We start from the raw sequence: 12,734 nt of genomic DNA, 5'->3' as shown, positions 1-12,734 counted from the left end.
ACCTTCATGTCGGGTCGTCTTCATGAAGAGTGGTTGCAAATGGTGAAAATGATGAATAATTAATTAATTATAGTATATTCTGAATCTCCAAATTAACCCTTTTTAGTCTCTTCTGCGCAGTCACACAGGCTGTTCGTCGAAGCAATGATTTCTAATTGTCTTAGAAGATAAATAAGAATGTACACAATTCGTCAAGACTTAGTAAGTTACTCAAGGCAGTTGTCGTTTGAATTTGGTTTAATATTAAGAGGTACGTACAAGTGTTGAACACATTTTTCAATTGCCTCCAATGTTTGAATGTTTCCTGGATAATTAGCGTCTAGAATAACAAACAGTATATAACAGATACAGCCAGGAGAAAGTCATCAGGAAAGGGCTTGGAATGAATAGCAGAGACTCAGTTAGTGGAAGGTGTTGCAACAGTACCAATAGGACTTTAGCGAGTCTGCCACAACTCAAGTCTTTCAAATTCGTTTTGTCTATTCATCAAATATTATCATGCTTTTAGTATATCAGAGCTTGAAATGCTTGTTGTGATTACAAATTATTTCCTTGCACTCTGATTACTCAAAAGGTCAGTAATAACCATGTAATACATATATACACAAACGACTATTATGTACACATATTTGGAATATTGCTTGCTGGTATAAACTCTCTGAAGTGACTTCTCTCGTCAACAATTACTTTACTGTGGAATGTACCAAAGGCAGCCTCTTTCATAGGCTAACCAACAATGAAAGAGGGAAGCTATGATGCTTCTTTGTCTTGCTCTCATGCACTATAGAACTTATGAAATAAGGTAATTACTACTCTACTGGCAATCATTCCAAATTGATAAAACAACCTCCCATACTTCACCAAAAGTGCTATTTAGTGCTATTGTGAATGAGACACAAGTCAACAATGTAAAGTGCTTCATCTGTACATCAAACTAATAATTCGATCTCCAAAATGACTCTAGCATAATATTATATAGCAACCGCTCTTCTTAGTCCTTTTCAAGAAATTCAGCAATGTTCTTATCCCCTTAACTTAGAAGTCCTTCAATTGTTTGCAATATCTCTTAAACTACTGGTAGTCTCAAAAGTCCAAATTATCGTAAATGTTCAAACACTAATGGCATGAGCATGGTGCAACTTTCTCTATTAATTAACTTAATGACCACACATAGTCTGATTGCCGTATTGACTCTCTTTCTTGTTTCTCTCATCTATGCTGCCCAGACTGTCTGTTTTAGCCAACCAACCAGCAACTGAAATCTCGTAGGTTGAACTATAGAATTTAGTGATAAAATGTTATGTAAATTTTGCATTTCAATGAGGCTAACCAACCAGCCAGCCAGCCAGTCAGTCAACCAGCCAAACAAACAAAAAGATGATTTAGTCTTAGTTTGATTGTGTGTAGATAAAGAATCTTGCTACAGAAAGTTACCTCATTCCAACATATCAATTTAGAAAATAAAACAACATTTTGCTGCACAAAACGTGGAAATTGAACTAAACAAAGTGCAACCCAAGCATTCAGACCTACCACTGTACTGTCCCACTCTATTTTTGTGTTAGCAAAGTGCTGCTTGTGTGTCAATATAATCTTTAAACTAAGAAGTATACGCATATCGAAAAGAGAGCACCTACAATTTGCATCCCTGATGTCAGCACACATGAAGCACAAGTATGGAGCTTCAGCGAAGGTTGCTAAAGAAATGCTTAGAGACACATCATTAAAAACTACTCACATAAATACTAAATGATAAAATGCAAATATAACAAATAATTACAAGTGAATGGCTACCAACACCACTAGAGTAGACACAATGTGACATTAAAACACACTAATTCATGTTAAAGTCGGATAAGTTAAACAAGGCTTCAACATCACTCATTCCTTTGTCAGAATCAAGTGATTTAAACTTCACATGTACATTGTCAGATGTCACTTGGTGACTAATAGTAATGGCATTAACACCACATAGGTCTAATGCTATAATACTTCCCCATGCTGACTTTTCTGCTGCAGGAAATAGAGTTCTAACACCTTCACAGTCCAACTCAAAGCATTTCATTCGCACCAGCATCAATCCCTATTATTTAAAGACATAAGACACAGTGCTTGCAATTGGGTAAGTCAGAAGCAGAAATTGTAGGACCTGTAGAGAAAGTTCTTGAACCAGATGATGAACACTATTCTTGTCCATTGCAGAGTCAAGTACTACAAGACAATGCTGTAACAGATTGTATATATATGTAACTAGTACCACCACAAGTGTCCATCATATTTGAAGAACCCACTTCCTGATCATGTGTCCCATCAACTGGTCCCCCACTTGTCAGTGGAACTACACTCTTTCGGGCATCATATGAAATCCCAACATTTGAATATGGAGCCTGTGATGGAACAGAAATGTGTTGGCCAACTTCAACATTTCTGGGTATAAGGCCCCAGTTTGTTTCCTCTTGCACTGGTGTAAAGTCATGAACACTGTCCCAACAGTTATGAAAAACATTCAGATCTGCTCTATCAAACTGGCCTAAAGAATAAAAACATACTGTTTGAAATTACATAGATTATGCATGATTAATATTAACTCACTCGACAGCTCTGAGTAATAGCACTGATAACAGCCAAAGTACATTTCAGTAGATGCCTCAATAATAGGTTGAGATTTACAGCTAAGAAAGATGTGAATCCTTTTGCAGTCTCGAGTTCTGAATTGTTGGCAAGCAACCAACAACTTGCATTCTTTACAATCTCTTACAAATACGCTGCAAAAATAGAGACAAACAAACACACAGTTACAATAATTAAACCTATAAAAAGTCATCAAAGCCCACCAAATCTTACATACACAAAACTCATCCTACAAGTCACAAGATCATAACGTTTGATAAAAAAAGTTCATTTGTGCCCAATTTACAGTAATATCAATTAGTCATGATGTGCTTCATTTTGATGCATCTTTGTTCTCAACACACCTTAATATCCTGCACTGCACTACCGTATAAGATAAAATATTGGCAGGAAATGTATTTCGGCAGATTGGCAAATTTTTAGCAAGCGCCAATATAAAATTCACCATGAGTAAATCACCTTGTAAATCAAGCATCATGGTGATGTGATGGTATGTGGATGAGGCCACAAGATGGTATTGGTAAAAAACCCTCCTTGTCGTTTGTTGTGCCTACCCTGCCTAGCAGGGAGTTTGGACATGAAAATGACGTCGTGAAGCTATGATGAAGAGGTGGAATAATGCAAGTTAAATACCGTAATCGCAAACTCCTCCATGACACAACCACTTAACTAGTGCGTGGAGAAAATTGTACATATGTCAATTATCCAAAAATGATGTCCAACCACCAAAACAAAATCCGCCAATATGCTTTCACCGTCAAGTTTTTAGCAAACTGCCAAATAAATTTCTGCCAATGTTTCATCTTATACAGTTAGAGTTGCTGCAAGTAGAAACTATAGTCAGTAAAGCAACAAGACATGTGAAATAATAGAAACAATTTTGTGGTTGGCTCAATAGTTGTTTACATTGTATCTTAAATATCTCAACTAAACAAATAAATCACAAATACAAGTGCTAGAACCATCACATAATGCAAGAATCAACAAGAAAACTGGACTATAAAAATAAAACAGATAAAACAGATCAAGAAGGCAATACCACAACGTGCGAGTGGAGATAGCCACAAATGGCAATATCGGACACTGATAATGTGATTGTACCAGTAATGTTGGAAGCATTGGGCACAGGACAAGCAAATATCAAACGACAACTGAACATCATTCCAGTGCTTGTTGGATCCACTCGAATCTTCCATAAAGTCATGTCTTCTGTCTAGACAGCCATGATGGTCTAAGCACCTCTGATGCAATGTTTGCTTCCAGTGCTTACAAGAGACACAGACCAGACTGTTCTGGTTGACCATGACACGTAATGACATTAAAACTGTACATGATTTTCTTTTTGAAAAACATCCCAAACCTGCTCCTACCTATGATGAAACATTGTTAGACTCATCTGGATCATCATAAATCTATCCATTTTTTATCATACAGTGTACCGATGGCTTTTCTTATTAGAAACATGGCCCTTTGAACCAATGAGGCTACACGTACTGCAGGACTTGACACTAAAAGTTGGAATCATCTATGCACTGACTTTCAGCATTCTTCAATGAATCTTTGAAATGCATTGGCTTCAATAATTCGGTGTTAGTGCACAAGATTTGTCTACTAAATTGGATTCAAGCCCTTGTTACTTGTTGAGAGATTCATTATAACAAAAACCCTGGGGTTCAAGCAATTGGAGTTTGTGAAATGGTCCGTCGAATCATAGGAAAAGTGATCTTGCACGTAGTTCACTCTGATCTTCTCAGTGTGTGTGGAACTATGCAAATGTGTGCTGGACAACCAGCGGGTTCTGAAGCAGCAGTTCACGCTATGAAATTAATTTTTGATGATAAAGATGCTGAAGCTGTGCTATTTGCACATGCTAAAATGCATTTAATAGTCTAAATAGACAAGTGACATTAAAAAATATTTCTATCACTTGCCCTGCTATTGCACCTGTTTTCATAAACACATACTACCAACCCTCTCCATTATATGAAGGTGATAAAGTTATTTTCTCAAGGAGGAACAATTCAAGGAGATCCCCTGGCAATGGCAATGTATGCTTTAGCCACTATGCCACTAGTTACCAAAATTCAACAGTCCAATTCTACACAGGGGTAGTTTTCTGCTGATGCAGCTGTTGGAAGAACTTTCCAATCAATAAACAAATGGTAGCAAAAATTTTTTAGTTCTTTTTCAAACAGCAACAAATCATGGATTTAGTCAAACCTAAATATTTGGAGGTAACCCAGAAAGAATTTTCAAATACCAAATTGAACATAACAACTGAGGGACAACAATATTTAAGAGCCACAATTGGCAATGCTCAGTTTTGCAAAACGTTCCGGGAAAAGAAAATTGCCATTTGGAACATGACCTTGAACAACTTACTGAGATTAGTCAAACAAAGCGTCAAGCAGCTTATGCAGTATTTTCTCATGAATTGTGCGAAAAACGAACACATAAACACTCAGAAATAATGAAGCCACAAAAGACATCTTGCAGTGCCTGAAATACCAGCTCTGTAACTCACTTATTCCTGCCCTAACAAGTTGAGAACCTTCTGGCAACATTGAATGCAAGCTTTTCTCACTACCATCAAAACTTGAAAGACTCAGAATAGTTAGTCCATTTGATCTCAAACCTGAATTCTATTTCTCTCAAACCCTCGCGTGCCCTCTAGTTGACAAATCAAAAACCAATGCTCAACTCTTAGATAATGTGCTAAGAGACTCTAAATATGACCATTCGAAAAAGAGAAACAACAAGCACAGACAGGAGCAGGAGAAAACTACGGCACAATATGCTTTTCTGAGGTCATCTATCATGTGCATCAGTGAAAACGAAATAGAACAACCACCCTGATACCTAAGAATGACAAAACTGACCACGCCAAAAATTACTGGCCTATCACGTGTCTATCTGTCTTCTACAAGACGCTCTCCTCAGTCGTCAGACCAAGGATTGCAGAACATTTGGTTCAGGGAAACCTCATGGCGTCGGAGCAAGAGTTGTCAACAGGGTTTCTTTGTTGCAAAGGATCAGCTGTTGATTAACAAACTGCTGACTGAGGACTGTAACATCAGGCACAGGAGCTTGAGAATTGCTTAAGTGAACTACCAGAAAGCCTATGACAGCATGCCACACAGCTGGTTTCTCTGATGTCTTCAGCTGCATAAGATCAGCCCAGTCTTGTGCAGGTTCATGTTATGTGTGATGAAAAGTTGGAAGGCATCAATGGTGCTGTGTACGAGAATGGTACCATCAAGACGAGGCACATGCGGATCAGGTGAAGTATTTTCCAAGGTGATTCACTATCTCCTCTTCTCTTCTGTATGGCTCTTAATCCTCTCAGCGTAGAGTTACAAAGAACTCGTTACTATTGGATGAGCATTGGGCGTGGTGAGATGGCCAAACATCAGCTTGTCAGTCATCTGCTTTACATGAATAATCTGAAGCTGTATGGCAGAAATTGTGATCAGTTGAAAGGGTTGTTGCACATGGTTCATACCTTCTCTGATGACATCCAGATGAAGTTTGATCTGGATAAATGTGCTATTGCACACTTGACATGTTAAGACAAGCTCTCTGGACACAATTCTGGGGTGACGGTAGAAAAAATGGACACCATCCACTGTCTGGAACCAGGTCAAGTCTACAAGTATTTGGGTGTGGACAAAAGCACCGGTATCCAGCACAACACTATGCAGGAGACGCTCTGTCATGTACTTTTGTAGAGTGAAGATGGTTCTCAGGACCGAGTTATAAGATTGGAACAAGATTCTGGCCATCAAAGGGTTTGCACTGCCGGTTCTCACTTGCGGTTTTGGTGTAATTCATTGGAGAACCATGGACCTGCAGCTAATTGATTGACGAACTAGGAAACTTCTCTATGCATAGTGTCCACCATCCTGCGGCAGACATTGACAGACTGTTTGCTCAGTGCACCGAGAGCGGTCGAGGGTAACAACAGATCGAGTCAACGTATTAGTCTTGTATTGTAGGGCTGGACTGTTACCTTTGTAGCAGCTCTGATCCCTTCATGCAAATGGTACAAGAGTGTGATGCTAGGAAATCCTCTCATTCGATCCAACACATGGCCCGTCAGTTTAGTGCACAGCTACAGGGGAGTCTCTCTAAGGACAACAAGTCGCAGAGCCTGCATGGAAGTGGGTCCAATCCTGTGTAATGGTGTCTTCGAGTAAGCACGCCTCAGACAGATGCGAAACATTTCCGCACGCGCAGCAGTTCTCTTCGTGTACAGTCCTGAGGCAGAAAACCTATGCACGATCAGTATCGCCGTCTCACTGAGAAACCATCTGTCTGTGAACATGAAAGAGACCTACGGATGGCTAAAGTCATCAATCTTCCTGCTGCAACCGAAGGACTGGTTGTTATTGCTCAAGACTAAGCTCTTTGGACTCGGTATTATGAGTGTAACATTCTGAATCGAGGTGTCAGTCCCACTTGCCACATGTGCAGTGCAAACCTGAAGACAGTCAACCACATTGTGGTAGGCTGTAGTGACTTGGCACCGATGGACTACACTGATTGACCCAATCAGGTGGCCTCCATCATCCACTGAGACATTTGTCATCAGTTTAGGGTTCCAGTGGAAAGCAGACGGTACGTACCTGCATCATCCTGATAGGCTTGTGGAGACGAACAACATCACTATGATGTGGGACACAGCCATTCTTACTGCTAAGAAGATTGGTGCCAATTATCTAGACATCTGCTTCAGAGATAGGAGAATAAAACACTAGTCTTCATATTGATGTCAGCTGTCTTGCCAATAGTAACACTGCCAGGAAACAGGCTAAAAAGTTGGTGAAGTACAGTGACTTGCGGGTGGAAATAAGCCACATGTTATTCCAGTGGTGTTGGGAGCATTGGGCACAGTGCATGCAGGTATTGTATTGCATGGTGGCTGGACATTATTCCAGCTCATCACAACCTGCAGCACTTACAGAAAACAGTGCTTCTTGAATCCAGTCAAATCCTACATAAAGTCATGTCTTCTGTCTAAACAGCAATGATGGTCTAAGCACCTCTGAGGCAGGGTTTGCTTCTGGTGCTTACGAGAGACCATAAGAACTGAGATACCTTAATTAAGAACCAGACTGATCTGGTTGAGCACAATGTATACAATAATATTGACTACGATCTATAGCTTTTAGGTTTCTTCATTTGCTATTGCTGTTAGTAACCCAATGCTTGGTTAGTATTGAGTATGTACCAGTATAATTCTGTAAATAAAAGATAATAACATTGAATAACAACAACAACAACAACAACAACAACAACAACAACCACAGCAGCAGCAGCAACACCAACAACAGTCGCCACTGTGACTGCGGCTAGCAACAATGGCTAGTTTTGGCTACTGCATCATGTCTATGCGTGATCAAAGCAAATCAAGAAATTCATCTGTCTTTATTTCTTATGTTTATTTGTGCATGAGACCCAGACTTGTTTCTGTCATTGAGGAGTTCCTGTGATCTGGTGAACTTGTTGATGACGACATTTCAGTGCTTTCCTGGCAGTTATTAGTCCATTGGACAAGCTGTTTCAGAGTTCGTGATCACCATAATGCTGTCAATGAATCTATATCAATCTGGCTAATAATTGATATGAACTGCATAGAAACAGGTAGCCTGCTGAGCTTACTTGTTGGCGAGAGCTCAAACGGGGTTGAAAACTCCAATCGCCCATCACAGAGGGCATAACAATGCACAATAATAATAGCATCAGCAATCTAAGTATTTAAATATTTTACACATCTAATATTATGGTTTTCCATACCTTCCCTTCACTGGTCCAAGTATTATAGTACTCCCCACACAGTCATCAATTGTCACTGTAGCCGAGTTATCAAGAACATATACAGCTGCATTCTGCAAATAATATGCTTATAGAACAACATGCAAATACTGTAGTCATTGCTAACTGATATATTTGGCTTGTAAATCCCAACTTTCTGTGGATGGCCTTAAGCTGGATTTACAATATGCGAACGCTTGAGCGTTGCGTCGCATGCGTCACGTGCGCCACGTCGTACTAAATTCAAATTGTAAATGACTCGACGCGACGCGAGGGAGACATGATGTGACGCACATGACACGAAGGAAGTAGCACCTTGATTTCGACCAATCAGAGCCAACTAAAAATGCATGTGTGGCTTCCGTGAGTGATGATTACTGATTTCGGCGCTGTACTCGATGTTGAGCGGTCTATAGATTGTGTAGGGAGCTGTCCTTGCTTGTGGATGATCAGCTACAAGATGAACAAAGGCTAGTGCGCTAGGGAAAATGCACGGAAATGGATTTTGAGCAAGCTGGGGGTTCCGGCAGAGTTCTGCCAGCAGAAAATCAAAGCGCGAGTGGTTAGTTCATAAATTCATGCAGCGATGTCTACAGGGCACTGAAATCATATTGTGAATGGCACAACGCGTCACGCGCGACATGTGCCACTCCAACGCAATACGACAGGACACGACGCATGCGACGTGACGCTCAAGCGTTGGCATATTGTAAATCCAGCTTTATACTTCCAATAAATCTAACGTCCATATCAGACAATCACCTTCTTACTATCTGCAATCTGAACATCTTTCTACTATTGTACATTAATAATGGCTAGTGTCTCCTATTTCTATACTGTTGATGGTATGTACGGTGATGCTATGTTCATGCCACTTCAATGTATAAACAACAAATAAATTTTAACTACTCTAAGAGTTATGACAAGGGCAAAGTCTCATATATACTGATAGGGTAGCTCTTTAGAATGTGTTTAAACTTTTGACTACACCTGTCCAGTGTTCTCATAAGTCAAACATCTGACTGGACAGATTATGGCACAACAACTAAAGTTACTGTTAGTGTACCATTATCTCCATTAAGCAATCAAGGTTGTAACAATAAGATAATTTACTTATTTTTTGATAACTGATAATAGATCAATATCAATAGCTGATTGATATTTCATTAACATCTGTAATGTTGCCAACTTAATTAACATTGATTCATATTGTGGTATTGTATGTAGTGCAGCGCCATGAGGAAGTCTAAAACACACTTACCGCAAACATTGCAGAGAGCAAATTACACGTGCTCTCTCAAGTAAAAGTGTTCCCAGATAGGAGATATCTTCTCAACTCCACCTCGCTACCACGTGCACCTCACATGCCAGCCACACTTCTACACATGCATATAAGTGAAAGTGTTCCCAGATAGGAGATCTCTTCTTCCCAAAGTCATCACCATGTGCACCTCACATGCTAGCTACACTTTTAGCATGCGTATGATGTTATCTGTATTATTGAATGCAACCAAACCGATTTTGATAGTTTCCACTACTGCCTACATCGGCCAATAGCCGATAGCTGATCCGATTATCGGTGCTACCTTACAAGCAGTACATGGTTCACTCCTAAGTCATCAAAGCATGTAGCTACTATAATAAGATCAGGTGCCAATAATTTAACAACTAAACTTTAGAAACTTAGAAGTCTTTAGACAAATAGATAAATATTTTCTATGTTAAACAAGTCAATTTTAAGCCCATGCTATCTCCAAGCACTTTGTGTTAGCTTAAAGTACAGTGAATATTATCTTACAAGTTGATGTAATTAAGAATAGCTTACTTAATTAAAAACTAGAAAAGAAACACTTTAGTAACTCTCCTGATAACATTTTCCTATATACATTTTTCCTATAATAATAATACATCATACAAATGATGGCAATGAGTCCTGTAAATGTTGGCTTGTGTATTGTGTTCACACCATCGATCCCTAGCTTCCACCAAATCAGCCAATCTCATATAGTGTTAAGCCTGGTTTACAATACGACTCTGATGATGCTCGCTACACTGGCGAGGACACCAGCAACAATGCTCAAGCAGGCGTCATATTTTCAACACTCACACATTGCGTCACAAGCGTCGTCACCGACACTAGAGTTGCTTCAAATTCAACTCTAGGGTCCAAACTGGAAGTTCTCTAGCATCTGTCAAAAGCACATGCCTTTGTCGACAAATCAGAGATCAAATCCGGGAGTGAAATAACCGGAAGTAACTATGAAAGAGAAACATATCGAAAGTGTACATGTATAGGTACGGCTGCTCGTGGCAGACCAAGCCACGGTAGCTTAGAGATGCGAGGCGTAAGAAAAATACTTGGAAAAAACATTTTGGAAAAACCGGGCTCCCAGCAGCAGGCTGCAAAAATGTGGCAGCGTCTCCATGACAACTTGATGCAGGAGAAAATGAAAACCAAATCAGACTTTTGTATTCATGATATACGATTATGATGACCCTGAAAGTAGTGGATTGTCGCTGACACTCATCAAATGATGTTGTAAATGGTACAGCGTCAGTGTCAGCATTTTGACACCTACTCAGCGTCTTCGCCAGCATTCTTGTGAGCATTGTCAGCATCATAATGTAAACCAGGCTTAAAGAAACACTTCACCGATTGACGCATGTGCAGTAGATGTTAACGTATGTTAAGGCCTTGGGCTGCAGACCAAACGCTTGCTGTGTTGCGCAGCATTGTTTAGGTCTTGTTTCCCGAGGCCAACTAAGAGAGCACACAAGAGATGGGTCTAGACGCTTCAGGCGACTTTAACAGTGAAAGAGGACAAGTTACAGTTCATAAGCGATTCAGTCGTTCATACGTTGTAGACTCCACATGATCGTCTTGTGCGACTTGCAATCAGTTGGTCTTTCCCACTTTCTCCATGTTTCTTTCTACGAATGGAGGCCATACTACAGTTCGAAAGGACTTGAATGATGCAAAAAACACACGGAAACGTGCATCACAGCACATAATCACGTGACACCAAATACCTTCGTTCTACAGCTGAAACATCGCCGTATGTGTGCTTTTCGCTGTAGATTAAAGGTAAGTCAGTAATGCGAAAGCACACTTTACTTTCGCCTAAGCAAATATCAAAGTCTACACAAAGCGGTAAAACGAAACCTACACCTATTGGACATTCTTTGGAAAACTGCCACGTACGATTTTGTTTTTAGCCTTATCATAATGCTCAGCTATCAAGTTTGCTCTGAAATAGCGCCAAACTTCTCAACTTGAAGACTACTAGAAACGATTAGCAGCTGAGGGTGGATTCAGACCGGTGAAATGCTCCTTTTAAGTCTTTACAAAATCAGATGAGAGAACGCTTACATAGCTCTGAATGCTCTCAGTACCAAGTCCCATATTTCCCAATGTGGTTTACAAATTAAATGTCTCAATTTTTTCAGTGGTTTTCAGACGCCTGCCTACATATTAAAAGCGGTCCTAGATCACATAATCAATATGCATCTCTATCTCTTGCTTTAGAAGCAAGACAAGCATGATCGATTCATTGCATATGCACTCTCAGTTCCTAAAACAACTTCTTGTTGATGATACTATCTGCACCACATCTCTGTGGGGTACTAAGTAGTTTATTGGGTCCGGGAGAAGTGCGCAGTCAACTCAAACCCAGTTCCATCTGGCCACCTCAAAAACAATCAAAACAAGCAATAGCCTCGCTTAAACTTACTCCAGCACCCAGTTAACACAACAGCATGAAATAAGAGTAGCAGTCTCTTGCCGTTTGAGAATAATTCTGCCTAAAGACATGCATGCGTAGAATATATGTCAGCTCGCCTTGCAATTTCGGATAATAAGCTGTTGGCCGTTAACTTCACCCGGCATCCGTCCACTGCAACCGCCTTCGAGATCAGCCACAGTGTACTGACTTGGGTCAACTTTTTGCCTGTTGTCCCTGGACGTGGATTAGAAAAGTAGTCATCAGTCAATACAGAGTTACGCTCTACATCCCAGTTCATACGGTGTGTGTACCAGCTGTAAGCAGTTTTCGCAGCAGAGCTGCTTCCGTCTCTTTCTTCCTCGTGTGCAGCTGATCTTGAGAAAAGACAACCCATAGGACCACCTCACGTACGTCTCTGCGCATGGGAGGAGTCTATACGCGCCAAGCGAGCACGTGACCCCCTAAGTCTGATCTTCAGCTCTGACAGGAACCATTTTGGTTGCGCATTATAGAACTGACCGACAACTTGTACGCATACTGTATGACCCAAACTTCGACGCAAACTAT

At 40.3% G+C, this 12,734-nt stretch overlaps 1 protein-coding gene across 2 annotated transcripts; it reads right to left on the bottom strand.

Annotated features, from left to right (window-relative positions):
- Positions 1-1,683: 1,683 nt before the first annotated feature.
- On the bottom strand, positions 1,684-12,714 carry LOC134179932 (protein XRP2-like). 2 transcript variants are annotated; one of them, XM_062646966.1, is made up of 7 exons: positions 12,479-12,695; positions 12,284-12,401; positions 8,428-8,519; positions 2,593-2,765; positions 2,292-2,530; positions 2,150-2,224; positions 1,684-2,083 (listed from the first exon to the last, which is right to left on the bottom strand). In XM_062646966.1, the coding sequence occupies exons 1-7, from the start codon at positions 12,559-12,561 to the stop codon at positions 1,835-1,837; spliced, it is 1,029 nt and encodes a 342-aa protein (XP_062502950.1). In that variant the 5' UTR covers positions 12,562-12,695; the 3' UTR covers positions 1,684-1,834. The 2 variants fall into 2 exon arrangements, with proteins under 2 accessions (XP_062502950.1, XP_062502951.1); XM_062646967.1 differs by lacking the exon at positions 8,428-8,519 and having other exon boundaries at positions 12,479-12,714.
- Between the last annotated feature and the right edge of the window lie 20 nt (positions 12,715-12,734).

The sequence above is a fragment of the Corticium candelabrum genome, chromosome 5, assembly GCF_963422355.1.
Source record: "Corticium candelabrum chromosome 5, ooCorCand1.1, whole genome shotgun sequence".
Taxonomy (NCBI): domain Eukaryota; kingdom Metazoa; phylum Porifera; class Homoscleromorpha; order Homosclerophorida; family Plakinidae; genus Corticium; species Corticium candelabrum.
This window is presented reverse-complemented; position numbering and strand designations above follow the sequence as displayed.

What these genes read in the sequence shown, in the direction of transcription:
- LOC134179932 (XM_062646966.1), bottom strand. Translation starts at nt 12,561, where the DNA reads ATGGGTTGTCTTTTCTCAAGATCAGCTGCACACGAGGAAGAAAGAGAC. An exon ending in TTATTATCCGAAATTGCAAG is followed by an intron (nt 8,520 to 12,283) that starts GCGAGCTGACAT and finishes TATTATTTGCAG; the next exon opens with AATGCAGCTGTATATGTTCT. An exon ending in CTTGGACCAGTGAAGGGAAG is followed by an intron (nt 2,766 to 8,427) that starts GTATGGAAAACC and finishes CTATTTTTGCAG; the next exon opens with CGTATTTGTAAGAGATTGTA.